The sequence below is a fragment of the Misgurnus anguillicaudatus genome, chromosome 16 (assembly GCF_027580225.2).
Source record: "Misgurnus anguillicaudatus chromosome 16, ASM2758022v2, whole genome shotgun sequence".
Lineage (NCBI taxonomy): Eukaryota > Metazoa > Chordata > Actinopteri > Cypriniformes > Cobitidae > Misgurnus > Misgurnus anguillicaudatus.
This window is the reverse complement of record NC_073352.2, coordinates 32,056,580-32,078,873: the sequence shown is the minus strand read 5'-3', so window position 1 is coordinate 32,078,873 and position 22,294 is coordinate 32,056,580. Positions and strand designations below refer to the sequence as shown.

At 36.0% G+C, this 22,294-nt stretch overlaps 1 protein-coding gene across 3 annotated transcripts; it reads right to left on the bottom strand.

Annotated features, from left to right (window-relative positions):
* Positions 1–632: 632 nt before the first annotated feature.
* tbc1d2 (TBC1 domain family, member 2) lies at positions 633–22,205 on the bottom strand. 3 transcript variants are annotated; one of them, XM_055177536.2, is made up of 15 exons: positions 21,789–22,204; positions 20,424–20,849; positions 17,152–17,299; positions 13,417–13,540; positions 11,030–11,148; positions 10,726–10,940; positions 10,256–10,639; positions 7,461–7,571; positions 6,565–6,722; positions 5,953–6,450; positions 3,607–3,727; positions 3,195–3,380; positions 2,914–3,035; positions 1,438–1,686; positions 633–847 (listed from the first exon to the last, which is right to left on the bottom strand). In XM_055177536.2, the coding sequence occupies exons 1-14, from the start codon at positions 21,795–21,797 to the stop codon at positions 1,485–1,487; spliced, it is 2,823 nt and encodes a 940-aa protein (XP_055033511.2). In that variant the 5' UTR covers positions 21,798–22,204; the 3' UTR covers positions 633–847; positions 1,438–1,484. The 3 variants fall into 3 exon arrangements, with proteins under 3 accessions (XP_055033511.2, XP_055033512.2, XP_055033510.2); XM_055177537.2 differs by having other exon boundaries at positions 633–1,686; positions 10,726–10,901; positions 21,789–22,205; XM_055177535.2 differs by having other exon boundaries at positions 633–1,686.
* Positions 22,206–22,294: the final 89 nt, after the last annotated feature.

Below are 22,294 nucleotides of genomic sequence, written 5' to 3'. Positions count from 1 at the left end.
TTCATCCTGAAAAAAAAATTCTGTTATCATTTATTGACCTTTGTTTTGTTGCAATAAAAGCCTATAAATTATAGTCCACATGTTTTCTGAGACCACACTTAAGCTTTTTTGACAAAAAGGCTGAAATGTTTATTTATGTGGAAATTACAAATATATCTTTTAAAATATATGTCAGTGACAAAACAAGCTTCAAAAAAAAAAAAAAAAAAAAAAAAAAAAAATATATATATATATATATATATATATATATATATATATATATATATATATATATATATATATATATATATATATATATATATATATATATATATATAAATCTTTGCAAAATGCATATTTTTGAGTCAGGAATAATGGGTCTCACAGTGAGGTCTCATTCATAGTGAAATATGCGTTCAGACGTTTTAACTTACAAATCATGAATATATATGTGTGTGTGTGTGTTATTTTATATTTTTCTTGTTCATGATTATTGCATACATGTGGTCTATGTTGTTGTAACGTTTTTACATACATTAAAATAAATTTTAGCATAAAAAGTTTTTGTTCATCCATGATTTGTTAGTTAAAACTTCTGTACACACATTTTACAAACAAATTTGTGCATATGCATGCTTAGTGAATGAGATCCATTGTGTTTTGAAAAGTTTTATTAATTTAACAACATTTCAATATTTATAAAAGTATTTACAGTGTTTTTGATTGCTGTGTTCGACTTCATGCAGCGGCGCAAGAACCGTCAGACAGATGACGTCAAAGTACAGCGAGAGCGAAACGAAATTTGACATCTCCATATCATTTCTCGAATTGTTCTTGTGGTGCTTTGATGTCATCCGCCTGTCAATACCTAAAGTGCAGAAGAAGCCTATATTATCTATTTGCTACATAGTTGCATCGCCTGTCATTTTACAGGTTTACCAAAACATGAATAAATATTAATTATTAAAAATACTGTATTGTATTAAAACTAAATAGGTTTCCTAGAATAAAGTGACACATTTAATAATTGTATCAAGTAATTTTAAAGTAAATAACACAAAAATATGCATATCACGTCATTGCCCCATATAAGGACAGTTTCCTGGACAGGTTTTAGATTAATTCAGGAAATTTAAGTAGTTTTTACAAACATACCTTATAATGCAGGTGTGCATCTTAAGACAAAACAATGGCACTTGATATATTAAGATACAACAGTGTAAGACGTTTTTAAATAAAGGCAGCTCAAACATGCATTAAGTCTGGTCCAGGAAACCACCCCTTATGTGCACCTGTAGGCTATTATGTACTACATTTAAAATGCTTTTTAACTTTTTTATTGCATCACTTCATCATTCTGCCTAACGTCTTCTGTCATGTTAAAAGAAAGTCAGACTGATTGATGGAGATGAGGTAAAAGTAAATGACAACAGAATTTAATTTTTCAGGTGAATTAACCTCATTTTAGTGTTTCTCTTTTAGCATTCAAAGCTTATGTGCTTGTTTTACACTTCTTCTTCATCTTCACTATTTAAAGTGTCCAGCTCTGTGTCTTTGCACCGTACACGCTCTGCTTTGTAAGCTTTCTGTAGGTTCTCCAGTTCTTTAATCTCAGCGTGGAGTCGCTCCATATGAACAGAGCGACGGTTCTGGATCATCTTCATGGGAAGCGGGTTCATGTCGCTGAAGGCGATGTTTGTGAGCTTCCTGTGAACAGAGGACATGAGGAACAGTAAGTAGGTGGTGAGCTATATTAGGATTTCAGGCGTAAATGTTTTTTTAGTCCTTTAAATGGACACAACCCAGAACATTTTGTGCACATTTGTTAATGTTAGTTAATGTCAGTACAGTTATTCATGTTAGTTCATGCATTAATTAATGTTAACAGTTACAACGCTTGGTTTTATAAATGTATTAGTAATGGCCGAAATTAACCTGAAGATTAATAAATGCTGTAGCAGTATTGTTCATTAATGTATGCTAATGCCCCATATGGCAAAAATATATTTATCTGGGCAAAACGTTGTTTTAATTGTGTGCTAAATATATTTTGTACATAGACATGGAGCAAAAATTAAATAGTTTAGTTTCACGTGCGCACGTGGAACAATCGTGTGCTCATGAAAACTATCGCATGCGCACAGGAAACTAACCCGTTTAGTTTCTAAACTAAATTTTTAAAAAATTCTGCACATGAAGGTTTCGCGTGAGGACATGAAACTAAACTTTAGATTTTTTTACTCCAATGTCACCTTAGGAGTTCGGTAATTTTTAACCTTTATATATTAATATATATTTCAAAATGTATTTCAGGGGCACCAAATACATTCCTAATTTTACAACCCATACTACGGAGCCCCTAAGGGGATTCTAAAAAAAATTATATAAATTATTTTCGCGTGCACACGTGAAACTTTCGCGTACGCACATTGAAACTACCGCGTTAAGTTTCACGTGAGCACATTTAACTAACTTTCGATTTTTTGTCTTCTTTGTCACTAAGGGGCTCGGTACCATACAGCCCTTGGCTAAAATATAAACGTTTGTGAAGTATATAAAATTTTTGATTTCATACAAAGTAAATTTTTGGAGTTGAAAATAAACTTAATTTTAACATTTTAAAACTTATGTATAATTGTTTGAAACATAAAAGTTTTAACAAATTGAAATGCAACGTGAATAAAAATACTTTAAAATGTATTTATTTTAAAATATATTTCAAAATATAGAAAAAAAATGGCCAAAATATACTGGTAAAAAATTAAATTTGGTAACAATTTTTGTATATTTTGAAATGTATTTAAAATATTTTTGAAAATATATGTTTTTGCAGTATGGGGAATTAACTAATTGTAAAGTGTTATTGTTATAATATACTGTTACTGTTTGTTCTTATATTGTATTAAAAATAATATTCTCAATTCTTCATCTCACCTTCCATCTGTAATGGTGTTGGGGAAGATGCGGAGATACTGGTACATCTCAGCACCATCTTGAATCTTCAAGATGGCCTCTTCTCTATATTTAAAAAGTGCCAGTGCATAGCGAAATATCACCTGTGAGATGAATGACATCAAATTTTAAGTTTTTGAACAATTGATTAGAATAAGGGAATATCAGAATGTTTTTATCAAAATGTCAATATTTTGAATTTCTTTACCACATTAATGTACATCTGTGGCACCAGTAAAAATCTATAGTGTGATGCACACTACCTTGATGCCCTCAGACAAGAAGGCGTCCCACACTTTAAACAGTATTCGACTGGGCAGACTGTCAACAAACAGCACCAGGAACCATTCAACAGTAATCAGCGACACATCTACTTTCTGTAATTCAAGATGAGCCATGAGTCGAGGCAGTTTCTCCCACATGAGATCCTTTAACACACGCTGGTCAGCCTGAAGGACGGCAAGAAAAGTGTGTAAGATTGAAGGTAAAGTGGAGGGTGTCTATTGAGCCAAGTGACAGGATACAAGTCATTGCTTCACTGAAAAATGTTTTTTTGTCACAACACGTGAACTTTCTCAATGCCTGAATCTTGCATTTTTGGTGGTGATGGTGTTACAGTATTTGTGTATTTTATACTTTTGTTGAGAGTAGCAGGGTATTACATATATCACCTACCTGACAGCCCACCAGGCCTTTAGTGTAGTAATCTTGTGGCATGAAGTGCTCCACGATCACAACCAGGCACCAGAAGGCATCTTCCTCATTCTGCAGTACCAGCAGAGCAATGGCTGCCAGTCTGTATACATTGGCACAGATTGTGTTATTTATTTGGATGACAAGCATACATTATTAGGACTGGTATTTGCAACACAAGAGAATGTTTAATAAATATCCACTAGGTGTCAGTATATACTACAAAATGTTTATTACTGAATAAACGAGGAGCATAATTTATGGTAGTAAATATATTAGTACTACGTTTCACAATCTTTTAATGTAGTACAATTTTTAAAGATGTAATTTATGCAATATTAAAGTCCGTTTAAGAGTTTTGGAGATGTTTGAAAGTTACGGAAGCCGAGAAAGGACATGTGATCACTGATATTATTATATTGCTGCTTGTTTTTCATGATCACGATGGAATTTTCTGGAGATAACACGTTTTTTCTCATTATCCTGACATAATCCAAATCTCATGATGTAATTTCCTCTCCCTTTTGTGTATTTTGAAGTGGACTGCTGATGCATGCGAGTTGGGGTCTTTGCCGTCACTAAATAAATAAATAAGTAAAGTTGGACGTCGATTTAGGGACCATCTAGTTAAAATTGTACACGTTTCTATCTTCAATAGTTTTAAATATTTTAATAATTAATATCAGAAATCTAAAAAGTGTGCATTGTATCTGAAAATCACATGAACACTGTAGAATTGGTTTTGTGACTGTTTGTTGACTGTACGTCATTCCATTTAAATGCTGTTTAACGTATATATTAAGGTGTAATTTTTACGGAAGCCGAGAGAGGACATGCACTATTATTATTTTTGCTTGCTTGTTTTCTCGTGATCATGACTTAATTTCTCGTGATCTCGAGATAACAAAAGTTGTTTTCTCGTGATCACAACTTAATTTTCTCATGATCTCGAGAAAACGATCTCGTTATCCTGCCATGATAATCCAAATGTCATAATGTAATTTCCTGTTCATAATATTTAGTCTATTTTGAAGTGGACTAATGTATATGAGTTGGGGTCTTCGCCGTTACCACACTAACGTGTAGATAGACTTAATATATAGACGGTTTCATTGGACGCACGTGATACACGTCTGGATCCGAACTTTACTTCCGGTTTCGTTTTTTTAATGGTCTGACTAGTTGCTAAACTGATCTCTTGAACAAATGCCTCGTCGAAAATAACACATTTTGGTGTCCTAGGTAATCTATGTGTTGTTTTTTTGCTTGTTATATAAATAAACTACGTTTAAAGAACTTTGTTGTTATTTAATCTTAGTGGAGTTTACCGGAAGTTACATGCGGACCGCGACAGCCGCTTGTTTATGTTGTTACTGCTGAAACGGTCTATAAATAAAGTTGGACGTTCATGTTTGTGAATTCAGGGACCATCTCTAAAGTAATACTGTACACGTTTCTATTTTCAATAGTATTTAACAGTTTATTTAAATAAATATTAACAATCTAAAAAGTGTGCATTATAGCTGACAACCACATAAACACGTTGGTTTTGTGACTGTTTGTTGACTTTCAGTCATTCCATTTAAATGCTGTTAAAAGTAGAAACGTGTATTGAGTAACTTAAAGACGGGCCCTAAATTCGCCACCGTAAAATTTTAAATATTGACAAATCTATTTCAGCTTGAGCGAATCTCCTATCCAAGTAAAATCTCATTCGTTCATCCATGCTAATTTAGCAAAATATGCTTTTGCTGTTTACAAACAAAACAACACGTTCTATCGAGTACACGTAAGCTTTAATCACATCTCAAGAATGCAACTTTTGTTTTGTCGAGATCACGAGAAAACAAGCAAACAAAAATAATAATAGTGCATGGCCTCTCTCGGCTTCCGTAAATTTTAGAGATGGTCCCTAAATTCATGACTATCAAATGGCAATTAATGACAAATTTGTTTTAGTTTGAGCGAATACCTGCTCTAAGTAAAATCAAATATTTTTTTGTAAATCGAATTTGTTCATCCATAATTTCGCTTCAGCTTCCGTAGAAAGTTTAGAGAGACGGCAGCTTTATCGCGAGGGGCGTTTAAAAGCAGATAATGCTGCTTATTTTGTCCCAGATTTTAAAACCTGTTTTATTTACCTAAAGTTTTTTATCATTCAAATTTGGTTGGGTGGGGGTTTATAAAAAATGTTTCTGTAGTGTGACAAACTCAGAATATTTTCTAATAATTTCCTACTAATATTTTTTTTCAGAATATTATACGGACTTTACAGTTTGTGGTAAAGTTTTGGTAGATGTTTGTGTTTAGTATTGGTATTGTAAACACCTGTTGAGTCCCTGGACGTAGCCGATGGTGGGGTTCTGCCACGAGAACGCCTGCAGAACTCTCTCCAGCTGTGGTATCAAAGGGCTCGAAGGGGCAGAAAAGTTTTGATTGTTGGTCAGCGTTCGATCCAGGTCCAGCTGAATCTGTCTGGGCACCAGGTGAGGTGAGCTTCTACTCTTCTCACACAGTTTTTGATAACGGTCAGGATAGCGCTTTCTGACTGATCTGGTTCTGGTCTGGATCAGGTAACGCCACACCCGTGCGCGGTACTCACGCGGTAGGCCTGTTCGCAGGAGATTCTTCACTTCCAGTGATGAAGAAAGCTCCCCATCGGTCCGTCCAAAGAGCTGAGAGCAGCGGGCTAGCAGAGACCCATCACATTCCTCGTGGTTTAGTAGGTTATGGGATCGAACTTCCAGGGCCTGGATCTTACTAAGGAGCTTCTGGTCTTCAACTTTATAGTCTATGGCGATCCGAAAGCCATATTCATCGTAATCACTGATGGAAGGTTGTAAAATGCGAGTTTGATATTATTTATTGTTAAATAGGTCATGACATGAGGAATCAAGTTTTCCTATTGTACAGTGGATGGACTTAAATGACTGGATTTACCTGATGGGGTTTAGTTTGTTGGCCTGAACCATATCTTTAATCAGATTTCTGATAGCTTCTCTCTGCTCTGGACTCAGATCCTCTCTCTCCTGGAGCTTTTGAAGGACGCCCAGATGCCTGCTCTCCATCTGACAGTTATTGGCTTCCAGGACCGCACACTGACACAAACACACACACACACAGGGTAAGATTATTAAAGGAATAGTCTACTCATTTTCAATATTAAAATATGTTATTACCTTAACTAAGAATTGTTGATACATCCCTCTATCATCTGTGTGCGTGCACGTAAGCGCTGGAGCATGGATCAACGTTTTTCCTATTTAAGATGAGTAGTTATACGAGCAAGTTTGGTGGTACAAAATAAAACCTAGCGCTTTTCTAAGCGGATTTAAAAGATGAACTATATTTTATGGCGTAATAGCACTTTTGGGAGTACTTCGATTCGGCGCAGTAACACCCTCCCTCTCCCATTATGAGAGTGAGAAGGGGAGCGGACTTTTCAGGCGAGTCGAGACGCTCCCAGGGGTGCTATTGCGCCGTAGAATGTAGTTCCTCTTTTGAATCCGCTTAGAAAAGCGCTACGTTTTATTTTGTACCACCAAACTTGCTCGTATAACTACTCGTCTTAAATAGGAAAAACGTTGATGTGTTTGGTCACTTCTAACTTTATCTCTAAATGGTACCATTGAATGAATGGGGCTAAGCTAAATGCTATCGAAGCGTCGCAGCGCGCTCCAGCGCTTACGTGCACACACACAGACGATAGAGGGATGACTCAACAACCCTCAGTCAAGGTAACAACATACCCTAACAATGAAAATGAGTAGACTATTCCTTTAACTCAATTTTATTAGAGACATTTTATGTTTTATAACGTAAGACAATCATTTCACCTTTACTATCAGATTTTTCTCCTGTTCTGAACTTTTTCTCCAAAGCGTCGTCAGCTGGTAGATCTCAGAGTTTAGAAACTTGTTCTGCATTTTATGTGCATTCAAATCATCCTGAAACCGAGAGGCAATAATGAGATCATGATTACTTTTACATTAAGAGGGCTTTCAACATGCATTATTAATAAACAAATCACTAAGAAAAATCTAAGATCTCTTTAATAGTTTATAATTATTTCTCCTAGACATCGATGACAAAAACTGGAAAGGAAACTTTTGCTTAACAAGTTCGGTATTTTACACTTAAAGCCCTGTTTTCAGATTGTTTATGGTGAAATGGAACGGTTTTGACAGAAATTTCGACATATCCGGCTGCCCTGAGTATTTTCGGGTGTATCGCCTCACACCTCTATAATGGGTTTAATGGTGCACTGGAAGTTACAATCCTTCCTAAAATGCATTAAACTTTCGTTTACAAAGACGTGAAACTCACCGAGTGGTCAGGGGTGTTCACTGATATGCTCACACAAAAATCGCTGCAAAAGATATTTTCCAACAGGTGTTTTAGCTTTCGTTGTAAACTTGTGGACCTATTTTTCCAGACGCCTCACACCCGTACATTCTTCCGCTTAGAGCTTGAATAATAGACACTCCAGGCCAGGTGGTGGCGATAATCCACCTTTGCCAATTGCAAGAATAGAAACAAAGTTCCCGGCGCGGAGTAATACCTCACAGCACATCTAATACACATCAATGGAGTTGGCAAAAACTACGATAAAACCTGTTGGAATGCGTATTTTGCAGCGATTTCTGTGTGAGCATACCAGTGAACACCCCTGACCACTCGGTGAGTTTCACGTCTTTGTAAACGAAAGTTTAATGCATTTTAGGAAGGATTGTTCCAGTGCACCATTAACACCATTGTAAAGGTGGGAGGTGAAACACAAACACCTAAAAATTCTCGGGGCAGCCGCATATGTCTAAATTTCAGTCAAAACCGTCCTATTTCATCATAAACAATCTGAAAACAGGGCTCCAAGTGCAAAACACCGAACTTGTCCTTTAAATCTCATGAGTCTTAGATATTTCTTCTAAGAAAAACACAATAAATCTCAAAAATGTCCGAATTACCGTTTTGATAGCACTTTATTTTACACTGTGTGTACTTACCTTGTACATATGGTAAATATGTTGTACTTACAGACAAATGTGTGGTACTTACTTTTGAGTATCTACATAATAATTAAAGTGTATAATTACTGTACTTACCAGTGGTACATTCTTTATAGTTATTATTATGTAACTCTAAATAAGTACTGGGTAATACCAGATACGTACTTAGAGTGTAAGTATACAGTAACTAATAAGAAACACTTCTGTACTTACAAATAAATGTACAATATAAGTTATAGACAACAATGCATCATATTTTATGGTTTTTCTAGTTACTATAACTAGTGGCGTATGTATACAATGCTATATCTTAGGTGGTAGGTCCTGTGTAACAACTATGTTAAGGGCAACACTTTATTTTACAGTCCTGTTTCCATGCAGTTACTATGAACCTACTAGTAAAGTAAATGTACCCAGTAGTTAATGCGTACTGTATTTAATGCTTGGGTTTAAAGAGTACAATAAAGGACAAAGATGGCACATCAGTAATGTTTGATATTAGTTATCATATACTTACACTATATGTGCCTTTGGTCAAACTTTATTTTATGGTATCACTGTTACAGTGTAATTATACATTTAAGTACTAAGTAATAATCAGTAACAACATGTACTTACTATAGGGTTGGGGTTAGGATTAGGGTTAGTTGCATGTAATTATGCATAATTAACTGTTATTACTATAATAATTACAAGTAGCATATGTAACAAAGAGACCGTAAAATAAAGTGTTACCGTGCCTTTCTTTTACTTACACTGACCTGTAAGTACCACACACTTACCATGTATATAGAATTTGTAAGTAATGTTTCTCGTTAGTTCAGTATACATACACTGTCTATATGTAATGTCATTGACGTAAATTGGCTTGTATGTACTACACACTTACCATGTACATACAATTTGTAAGTACACAGTAGTGTTTGTTATTAGTTATCATAGGTACACTATAATTACCTGTCATTAACCCAAATGTAAGTACTAAATATTTATATTGTACATTCATTTGTAAGTACAGTAGTGTTACAGTATACCTACACTGTAAGTATGTATTTAGTATTACAGAATAACTAAATAATAACTACTAAGAATGTACCACTTGTAAGTACAGTAATGATACCATTTAATTATCATGTAGATACTCAAAAGTAAGTACCACACATTTACCTGCAAGTACAACGTATTTACCATATATGTACAAGGTAAGTACACGTACTGAAAAATAAATACTTTTCAGAAGACATCTCAACAACGTCACAAACTGAGCTCAGATTTGCCAAATCAAAACTTTATATTATTATCAAATTTACCCAAATCTAGATTGTTATTATTATTTTTTATAATTTTATTCTACAGAAAACTGACCCCATAATATCCCTTTTCGCCAAAATAAGACATACATAAGTATTACAACAACAATAAAATTATAATTTTGCAATAAGTAAATAATAAACAAAGAAAACTAAAAACAAATACAGATTATTTTAGCCATACAATTAATGTTATAGCTACATCCTCTCAAAGGTCCACTGTGTAGATTTTTATCTAGTGGTAAATTTGTGAATTGCAACCAATATTTTTAATATTTAAGTTGAATAACATTGAAAACTATTATTTTTTCCTACCTTCAAATTCTCATTCTCGAGTGTTAACTGTTTGAAGGTTTCTGACGTGACGCCGTCGGTGCACTGCTGGTCGGCCCCACTGGTTGTCAGCTTCTCCGAGAGCTTCAGTATCACTTCCTGTTTGGCCTGGTTCTTCTGCATGAGGAGCTGGATGTTCTCCTGAAGCTCAGATATGTGGCTGTCCCGCTCGCTCAGATCTCTGCGCAGGGTCTCGTTCTCCACCTGTAGAGAGTCCAGACGCTCTCGCATTTCTGCCGCACGCCGCTCGCATTGTCTCAGGAGCTCCAGGCGCTCCTGCTCCCCCTCGGCTGTTAGAAACTGAACACAGGTCTGCTTCTCCAGCTGGGCAGCTTCCAGAACCTTATGCAAGATGAACACCAACTCCTAACAACATATACACAACAATTCATTATTATGGAGTTTGTTCCAGTTTTTAGATGTAGTAAAATAATGATTCTTGGATTTGCTACCTTCTGTGCTTTGACCTCCTGTTCAAGCTGAGATGTTTGTTCAAACGCTTTAGTCTCTTTAAGGTTTTGAGGTTTAGATTTTTCCTTGTTACTCTTTCTGTTTTGCGAAATGGTGGAGAGATGGTGAATGAGGCCATTTTCTTGCATTTTCTCACACTTAGGGTTAACAGAGGGTTCTGGGGTTGGAGAGGAACATGGTGAAGGTCCAGCAGAAGCTGTGTAAATAGTGTTTTCAGTAAATGCATAATAATATATTTAAGTTTTAATGTTACAATCATTTCAAGAAGGAAAATGTTGTGCTTACTGGGCATCTTAGATGACTGGGTTTTTTGGGAACCATTTGTGTCACAATAAGCATCTATGTGGAAAACACTCTGTCGTATCTCCTGTGACTGCCGCTGAAGCAAGCTACGCATCGTGTTCCTGTAATACAAACATACAGGGAATGTTTATAGTAGCATACTATACTTCTCAAAGGGATAGTTAACCCAAAAATGAAAATTCTGACATTTATTCACCCTCAAGTGATATTTTGAGCAATGTTTGTAACAGTTTTGGAGCGCCATTGGCTTCCATATACATTTTTTCTACTATGGAAGTCAATGGTGCTCCTACAAATATCTTGTTTTTTAGTTTTGGAATAACATGAGGGTGAATAATGACAGGTGATGAGGACAGAATTTTTATTTGTGGATGAACTCTTTAACAATGTACCTAACTACACTTTGTAATGTTTCTTGTTGAACAAGACTTTTCAGGCGAGTCGAAGTACTCCCAAATTCAACCAATGGTGAGACTTAACGACAAAGACAGGGTGACGCGGGAGCCAGGAAGTATATCGCTATCTGAAATTTTGCCAAAGATGGCGTTACAGGGACACAGGAAGCATTGCAAGGGAGACGCAGCGTCTCGTTCCCTTCTCAGGGAACAACAGTTACATACCTAACCCGAGACGTTTTCATGTGTCAAACACAACTATGCAAAAAAGCATTTTGGTATGAATCCACATTCGCATACAGAAGATATAAGCATTTAAACAGTTCAGCACGTGTGCTTAAAAAGTCTAGAATTTTTATGATATTATCCTACACTACACAGGGAATGGTATGGATTTTTTTACCAGAAAATTTGCATAAAATAGATTCAAGCACTTTCAATGACCCGTATCTATGTATATTTTCAAAAACTTCCCAGGGCCTTGAATTGTTTCCCCAGATTTACAAACTTTCAAGCATTTCAAGGACCCGTGGGAACCCTGCTTACTGTAAGAAGATCTCCTGTGAATTTGTGAAAAGTTATGATGCGTTTTTGTTAAGATATTGAACAAAGTAAAACATTTTTTTTTTCTGAGTTGGGTGTGGAAGTCACCAAATCCATCCTTATATTATTTTAATCACTGTCTTGTTACCTAAAATATAAAACCATTTTGAAACATGTCAGCAACTCCTAGTAACTGATAGCTATTTGACACTTTTTTTTACACATCGGGGTTAGCTGTCACACAGTGTTAAAGCCTCCAGTATACAATGACAATGAAATGAAAACAATGTAAAGGCTATTCCTCAAAGTGATATAACTCACAATTATCATTTTTTCCAAAAAATATATTTATATGCATTGATGCATAATACAAAGACGGTTAGATGAAGGATAGTTTATGGATAGATATCCAAACATTCATCTATTATAGGCAGATACATAAACAATATCCACCTTTAGTATACAGACATAATTTTATTTAATTATTTGTGTTTAAACTAAATTTTCTAGCAGGTAACTTGTTGGTTACAATGAACCCCACCTATGGGGTAAAGTGTCACGTTTGCACTCCTGTCACTTTCAGTGTAATTGTACGATAGCGGTAGGTCCCACAAACAAACTTTAAGTGTTCATTTGTAGCAGAGATGTGTGTGTTGATCGTGTAAAAAGATTATTTATCTAACAAAAATATTTTTTGAATGATAAAGCCAAAAAGCGTTAAGTTGTGCCCTGCTCTCACCCATGTTATATTTAGAAACTGCAGCAATGCTGACATGCATTTCCAGCGAAAAGCCACAAAGACATTCCTATTGAAAATAAAGCCACATTTCACTACAATTTAACATTTCACCTCTAATCCTGCCATCTCTAATATTAAACTTTACTGTAAACATAATGCAAACACTTTACAGCTTGGTAGTGCTTGCATTCAGATGTATAGTGAATCAAACCCGTAGTTCATCTGTGACTAGAATGTGGTACCTTTGTGCAATAAATGTAAAAGTTAAATAAATTCTTAAAATCTTGAAATTACTTTTTTAGGTGGATGCTCGTATTCTTGTATAGGTCAGTGGCAGAGCATTGCATTAGCAGTGGAAAAGGTCATAGGTTCAAACCCAGGGAACACACATACTGTTAATTGTATACCTTGTAATGCACTGTAAGTCGCTTTGGATTAAATGCATAAATGTAAAATGTTCTTGACGTCCGTTGAGTCATTGAAAATGACATGAGTGAATTCAACGCTGCAGCCAAATTTGGGGAAATTACATGTGCTTGTGTATAAATAAAGGTCAAACTTCCTTAAACTCAGTATTCTACAGAAATCCTGATAATTGCAACACAACTATCCTTCTTCATTTGTGGACAGAGTAAGATGTATTTCATCATGCCCGAAAAACACCTCACCCAGAGTGAACTATATCTACTCACTGTAGCTCAATAAGGGGATGTTTGATTGACATGTTCAGAGGGTTGTTTGTTCCTGGTGCGGGCAGACTGGCGGCTTCTTCACCCACCAGCCCAGGAGGAGTTTTCACCACAGGCAAGAAATCGGCTAAAACGAAAGAAATAGAAATACATTTTGTTATTAAATTAATTGGTTTAAACAACCTGGCCAGCATAGGTTAAATTGTAACCTGTTGGATTGGGTTTGTCCCTTTTTGACCCAACGCTGGGTTAAATACCCAAGCATTTTTTTTTGTGTACTCTCTATCTGATATGTATTTGAAGAGTTTGGTTCCAAAACGCAAAAAATCCATTTTGACTAATTTGGGTAAAAATGTGTTTTCTATACCAAGAAAGTGACAAGATGAAAAACACTATTTTCTGTTACAAACTTTCACATAAGTTATAAAAACATTAAACATTCAAATCCATAATTTGATTTTCAGCGATTTATTACAAAAACTGATTATTATTTCCACAAAATGAAATAAATCCATGACAAGTTTTTTTTCTTCAAAATGCTATAAATCTATTGAATCAATATATAAATGTGCATTCATCTTTGCCATTCATTTAGTTGACCAGTGGTATACACCGATTAAAAAAATAAACATTAATGGCATTAATCAAAACACTTACATTATCATATTGAAGGCGTGGTGCGCGTTTTTGGAGAAACGCTTTGGAAAAGGGAGTCGGCCCGAGAACCAAAACACATTTGTAGCCAATCAGCAGAAAGGGGAGTGTCTGTCTACTAACCGACATTATTTCCTGGGTTGCTTATGTGTTGGGCGGGTCTATCAAAAGAAGGTCCAGATTCTATTGGGGTAGGGGTATGTTTGTTTAGATGATTTTTAAATGTCAACATTGGCTTTCAAAGATCGCGCACCCCCCTTTTAAGAACACTGTCATAGCTGCTATCATCCTTGGGACATTGTCGCTGAACTTTTTTGACAGCAATCAGTTGTTAAATATTTTGGTCCTGCTCAATTTTTGTTGACTTTGAGTAAAATAATATAAAGTTTTTCATAAGATCCTCTGGGGTTAGCATGACAGAAGCTTGATGCTGTCATGTGAGAACAACCAACAGACGGCATTTTTCTTTCGCCCGAGTGCCTCTGGCATAAATTAATTGATTTTGATGGCTTACGTTTCTTCCCCGCCACAGAAAACCACCACAGGTTTATTAATGCCATCAAAAGTATTATTTTGTTTTTGTTTGTTTGTTTGTTTGTTGAAAGTAGATGAGGTAAACTAAGATTCTGTGTATTCAAAGCGCCCCCCTTATTGTTTACAATGTTTGGAATGGTGCGCTGTGATTGGTTAAGCGAATTTATTGCATTCTGCAGAGAAGGAGGACTGACGTTTGTCGCGGTTTGAAAAAAAGATGACAGAATAACACGGCGGATATCGGATTTTGCGTAAAATGAAGAATTTAACTTTTAATACTGGCCTTGTACAATACTGATTTTGGCGGTAACATTTTTTTTAAAATGGTGTTTATCGTGTTTGGAACAACACTTTTCATATTTACTCATGTAATTTAGTTCAGTTTAAAGTTTTTCTTTTGTGTCCTGCTCCACCCTGTTTTCTTAAAATGATGTAGACAATGCAAGTTTACACCCAAGTGAGGTAACATCAAGTCCCAGCATGCCTCAGATTCCACAAACTGTACTCACTGCCTACAAGATTCACTTAATTACTGCGAGCCAGCACAAAGTAAAACTAAAAGTAAATCATTAAAAACAATAATGTTCAAGTTAATTTATCAGATTCAGTTGTCAAAACATTTGACGAGTCTTAGCAAGTGTAAACAAACCTTATATTAGTTTTAGATTTTGGGCAAGAATGCATCTTAACTTCAGTTTGAACAAAATGTCTCGAAGGGATGGGCGATAGTGACCTAAATTCATATCTAGGTAATTTTAGGATTTTCTACAATTTTAGGATTTTCTAAAATGTTTACATTCAAGTCAAAGCATCATGTAAGATGTCACAATTACCTTTATTAAAACAACTTATGATGAAAATAAAAATCAAAGTTTTGCACACATGCAAGCCGGTAGGAAAGGTCACCCTGACCACAGTGTACATATCTAGCAGAGCTACTGATGCAAAGAAGAGGGTCATAACCGATATAGACTCAATATACCGTCCTGTCCTAACGTTTCAGTATTATTGTAGGTTATATTGCAATGGTGATGCAATAGTGAAGATTTCGATAGAGTTCCTCTATCTGTTTCAACTGTACATAGATCACGATTTCATTTCCTATGTTTCTTATGTCTTTGTAATTCAGCAGCTGTTTCCCAATGTCTGGATGACAGTTTTTGCGGTTGGAAAAGATTTTTATTTTCTGTCTTGAGAAAATAAAGGGGATATAGCAGTTTTGTTTTTAATAGAAGATAATCTCTAGGTGGATTCCCATAAGAGATGCTTCATGAAATCAGTCAACAAGACCGTTATTTGCTATAATAATGAGTAAACACAATGATTTCAGTGCAAAGCTTTGATATTTTGTTACAAAATGCATTTCATACTTGCAGTTTAGCTGTCCAATTAATATTATTTACATAAGCTACTTCTCTTTTCGGGATTATGTAATGAATGTGGTTGTCAGGATAGAGAAAAACAGTAAAAGAGTTTTTCTCACATCAGTTGTGCTTTGAAGCAAAATAGATTTTTACTCAGGCATTTCAATAGGTTCCCACAACTCAATGGTTCTCTTTAAGAGTTCATTTTAAACCCCAGATTGTTTGCTAAGTGCCGGATGTTTGATACGGGCCATTTGTTGAGACTCAAACTTAAGTAGAGCAGCCTTTCCATAACACAAATATCCCACATGAGCTTTTCCAGTATTTCTAAACATTAACTGGAAATCTGGAGGAGTATTAGTCATTTCCTGGCTACACACCCTCTTGTTCAGATTACAGAATGAGCGTAGACCACCAGACACAAGCGTATAAAAATAAATGTGTAAGTATGACAATAAAATTCTGGTTAGCCATCTGTAATAAAATCTCTTTGCAAGCTTTGCTCTGGGCTACACATTGTTTTATGACTTAAAAGAACAATTTAGCGTCCACCCGAGTAACCACTTGTGTATTCTTACCAGCTCATTTTTTAATAATAACAAATCTAATATTTTGTTTCTTAATATTTCCCACAATTCTGTCCTTTCCACTTACTTGCCCTATTTCTTGTCACTGTATCTTCATGCTCATAGCCTAAAGTAACATGCTCATATGCTGTAGTAAGTTACAATGGCCTCTAGTTTGGGATACATGTTTCATTATATACACCAGATGTAGGTGCCCAGCTTCCTGCCACTTTTGGGCATCAGACGTAAAACCCTCTTATAAACCATCTAAAATAAATGATCTTTAATGGACTAAATAAAACAGTCAAGTTTAGTGAATGCACATGTTATTATATCATTTTCTGTTTAACCAGTATTACATGACTTCTGAGGAAGCCACGGCTGAACTACATTAACCTTAAGATCCTATTTCAAAACACATGTAGTGTTAAATTGTATATCTTAAATGCACTATAAGTTGTTTTGGATAAAAGCACCAAATGCATAAATGTAAATATTCCTTTGCAGCAAACTGGCACTGCAAACATATTTATGTGAGGCGTGTTTTATGTTTCATCTTCCTTCCTCAAGATCTTGCTTTGTATTACAAAACTGCAGACATAAAACTTTTATTGTCTTACCAGGGCCGGTCTGTGCAGATGGCGTGCTGTTTAATGATTGGCCGTCAGATTTTGGCAGGGATAATTGGCCAGCGTTCTGCTCTCTGTACGATGCACGCTTCAGCTGCAGTTGTTGCAGCCAGTAAATCTGTGCATCACGGTTAGGGGCCTGCAAACGAAATGTTGTTATAAGACAGAGGACTTTGTATTGGTTGTTATTGTTAATGGTGTTATTCTCCCATGGGCCTGTCTTTGTGAAAAACAAAAGAGCGAGATATGGAGAAGAGGAAACTAACTGAATGCAACTGACCATCATCTCCAAATAAGGATGTAACCAAATACTCAATACAATTAGAAAAGTGCTGGGTTATTTTCAACTCAGTGTTGGGTCAAAAAGAGACAATTCTAGACGTTCGGTTCAATTAACCCAGAAAATGTTTATATTTGGGTTGAAACAACACAGGATAGGCAAAATTACAACCCAAACAGGGCTCAAAATTAACTTTTTTATTTGGTAGCACTGGTGCTCCCAACTTTAAAGAGTTAGGAGCACCAGCAAAAATTTAGGCGCATCCATCCAAAAATTTTAAAACACCACAACTACAATGTAAATGTTAATAAATTTATTCTTTACACATCCAGGCTTTAATACCCAAATGCTGTTGAAATAGTATAGCAGCAATAATAATTTAACAATTACAGGTAACATGATTAGGATTACAATAGAAATCTAGCAAACACGTAAAACACTGATTAATTGTGACATTACAAAAGTGACCTTAATATAGAAGGCTAATATATATTGGTATTGATAACTGCATACCAGGATGCTATTACTACTAAATAGGCAATGTTTTAAAAATACAACAAAAACATACCATCAGCATGTTTGTCGGATGTCCATTCACCAGCGCATACGCACATACACTATCAAACACTCTTTGACAGACAGGTCGGTGTCTCCATTAATAATGAACACATTTGTCACGACACGTCTTGTGTTTTTGGCACTTTCGGCATGTTTAAGCAAGGTCTGGCACTTAAAATATTTTGATTCCGCCACCAACACCGTTTTACAGGATTTACAATAAAACACAGTAAGTACATCGAGCCATTTTCATAGCAGAGCCACTCGTAATCTAGCCACTCTCTCCGAAAGGTTTAACGTCAAGTCTTATCTTCCGGTGGTGGAGTCGCATTTGAATCCGGATCGTCGTCATTAATTACAGTAGTAACATTGGCTGTAATCGGCTCGTTCTCGTCATGCTCGCGGTTCCTCTTTTCATATTTCCGCGCTTCACATACCAACGTAGCACGGCAACTAGGAATGACTGACGCTCATATTAGCCAATCTGCGGTCTTCATTAAACGCAAGAACTTAATGTAGAAATTTGATTGGTTATGTAACGTTAGAGAGAACACTGAACCTGGGACAGCGCCAGCACGCAGCATCTCATTCTAAGTCAAGTCGCACCACAACAAAATGGGCAGTCGCACAAATGCTCCCAAATATATTTTAAGGTCGCACAGATTCAATTTCGGTCGCATACGCGACCAAAATGGTCGCAATTTCGAGCCCTGCCAAAGGTTGGGGTTTTTCCTTTTTTGACCCAACAATGGGCTAAAATTAACTCAGCATTTATTAAAGTTAATACTCAATTGTGAAATGTTGTTAATATTGTTAGGCCTATTGTGTATCCATCTATAAAGCCATAAAGTCATCAATGTCATAAAACTTCTGTTTGGTTTTCCTCCATTTGGTGCCATAAATGTATCCTGGAAGTTCCCAGGCTGTTATCCTAAAAATATTAACTAAAATATAACTAACAGACAACACTGCACTTGAAACTAATATCGGCTATACTAATATTATACAGTATATAAAATCATATATATATATATATATATCTGCTCAGTTACTGGGATTTTCATGCACAACCATTTCTAGGGTTTACAAAGAATGGTGTGAAAAGGGAAAAACATCCAGTATGCGGCAGACATGTGGGCAAATATGCCTTGTTGATGCTAAAGGTCAGAGGAGAATGGGCCGACTGATTCAAGCTGATAGAAGAGCAACTTTGACTGAAATAACCACTTGTTACAACCGAGGTATGCAGCAAAGCATTTGTGAAGCCACAACACGCACAACCTTGAGGTGGATGGGCTACAACAGCAGAAGACCCCACTGGGTACCACTCAACTCCACTACAAATAGGATAAAGAGGCTACAATTTGCCCGAGCTCACCAAAGTTGGACAGTTGAAGACTGGAAAACTATTGCCTGGTCTGATGAGTCTCAATTTCTGTTGAGACATCCAGATGGTGAGAATTTGGCGTAAACAGAATGAGAACATGCATCCATCATGCCTTGTTACCACTGTATAGGCTGGTGGTGGTGGTGGTGTAATGGTGTGGGGATGTTTTCTTGGCACACTTTAGGCCCCTTAGTGCCAATTGGGCATCGTTTAAATGCCATGGCCTACCTGAGCATTGTTTCTGACCATGTCCATCCCTTTATGACCACCATGTACCCATCCTCTGATGGCTACTTCCAGCAGGATAATGCACCATGTCACAAAGCTCGAATCATTTCAAATTGTTTTTTTGAACATGACAATGAGTTCACTGTACTAAAATGGCCCCCACAGTCACCAGATCTCAACCCAATAGAGCATCTTTGGGATGTGGTGGAACGGGAGCTTAGTGCCCTGGATGTGCATCCCACAAATCTCCATCAACTGAAGATGCTATCATATCAATATGGGCCAACATTTCTAAAGAATGCTTTCAGCACCTTGTTGAATCAATGCCACGTAGAATTAAAGCAGTTCTGAAGGCGAAAGGGGGTCAAACACAGTATTAGTATGGTGTTCCTAATAATCCCTTAGGTGAGTGTAATATATATAAAATCTATTTTAGATCTAATATTGAGCATCATGCTTAGTTGCCCCCTCTCTTTCTCTCTCAGGCTTATGACATCACAACCAATTGCTCAACCTCCTATTGCTATATTTTTATGTTTTGTTTCTCAACAGCGAAAAATGCAAACTTGTATAAAGTGCTTTGTAACTCATGCTCTGGGCCAAGCCAATATGAATAAAAAGTCTTACATTGTAACATTTGTTGTATTGGCTTTTTGCTGACAAATGCAGGCAGACAATATATATATATATATTGTATTTTATAATATTAAGTATCTATTTTCTGCATTCCTCCACTGTGCTCATTTGTTCCTTAAAATGTTACAATTAATGAATGTCTCTATTGTGCAGTAGATCACATAATAACATTACCTTGAGAATGACGGTACGCTCTGGGGTCTGTATGTGAAACGTCCCCTCCTCTCCCTGCAGCGGGTAGCTTAACGTCGAGCGAGACAGATCCACCTTACCCAGAGGATTGAGGTCCTGTGCGGTGCGATAGTAAAACAGTTGACAGCTTTTCTCCTCGAAGGTGAACCATCTGGACTTCCAGGCTTTTAGTGGTCCACCTTGTTTGCTGAGGTATCCACACAGTTTAGTGCTTGGAGAAGTTGAACCTCCAGGATTGATGGTGGTGACCTCTGGTTGAGCAGGTTGGATCTGGGGGTCTTGAGACCTTTCTGGCAGGCTTACAATCTGCTGTTGGGTCTCCTCGCTGCCGACACTCACATCTGGAGGAGATATGTATATATCTGGTGGAGGAGATAAACACGTGCTCTGATGTCCCTCGTTCTCCATCTGGTTCACACAAGGAGAAGAAAAGATAGAAATAAAGTTTTGATTAGATCAGAATTCAGGTTTATTGAGTCACAGATACAATTACAAGACATTTGATTCTAATAGGCCAATTTATATAAAATACAATAATGTTTAAATACTGTATACTAAGTATTTTTCATGTATGATATAAATTCACTGCAGTACACTATAGTATAGGACTTTTACTAGACTTAAATACTATAGGCTAGTACATTGTCCTATGTGGGTTGTTTTAAAGGGATAGTTCACACAAAAATGAAAATTCTGTCATCATTTACTCATCCTCATGTTGTTTTAAACCTGAATTAATTTCTTTTTTCTGATGAACACAAAAGAAGATATTTTGAGAAATGATGGGAAACACACAGCAGATAGTGACCATAGACTTTCATAGTAGGAATAAAAATATGATGGAATTTAATGGGTACCGTCAACTGTGTGCTTTCCATCATTTATCAAAATATTTTCTTCATCATTTATCACATTACTTCCAAAATATTTTTTTTCTATGGAACTCAATGGACACTATATGCTGTGTGTTCACCATCATTTCTCAAAATATCTTTTTTTTGTGATAAAAAAATTCATACAGGTTTAGAACAACACGAGGATGAGTAAATGATGACAGAATTTTCATTTTTGGGTGATATCCCTTTAACAGATTTTGTCCAATTGCATAGTAACATAAAAAAATATGATCTTAATATTAAAGTATTTTGAATAAAATAAGTTAAATTAACCAAACATTATCTAATGGTTACAGATCAGTGGTTCATTTTTCATGACGTTTCCAACTATTGTTTTTAGTATTTCGACATTTACTCTAGTAGACACTTCAGTACTAAGTAATTTTTGTTAAAGGAGTATAGTAAAATAAACACACTGTTTACATAACAGATGTTGATTATTATCACCTACCTTCTTCATAAATAAAGCGAGTTGTTTAGCTTCTCCATGTGTTTGTCCAGCGCGCACCTCCTTAACATAAACAACAGACGAAAGTTTCTACTTATACACTTCCTTGATCAAGGAGTCATGTTTCTGACAGTGAGAAATCAGCAAGAAACAACATGACATCGGGTAGGGCTGCGGTAGATCCTTAGGGAGGTGTGTCGGAGTTTTCCCCTTTTTAGCGCAACGCGTAAAGTTACCCTTTTTATGACAGCAACCCTCATTGAAGTAGAAAGAAAAACGTGTTATGATAGTTACATTTTAATTAACTAAATCAATTAAACACTAAATCAGTTGAGTAATACAATCTTGTAAAAAAGTTAAAAGCACAGTGTCATGTGCTTGATTTTATGGCACAACACCGACCCACAAATCAAAAGGAAAAGGAAAGTCTCCGCACTAGGCGGCAATATTTTTCCTCAGACAGCTATTTTAGTGAAGACTAAGTTCTATACATTTGAATGGGAAAATAA

What these genes read in the sequence shown, in the direction of transcription:
- tbc1d2 (XM_055177535.2), bottom strand. An exon ending in AGAAAAATCTGATAGTAAAG is followed by an intron (nt 6,723 to 7,460) that starts GTGAAATGATTG and finishes TGTTTGTGTCAG; the next exon opens with TGTGCGGTCCTGGAAGCCAA. An exon ending in AACACCATTACAGATGGAAG is followed by an intron (nt 1,687 to 2,913) that starts GTGAGATGAAGA and finishes CTCTGTTCACAG; the next exon opens with GAAGCTCACAAACATCGCCT.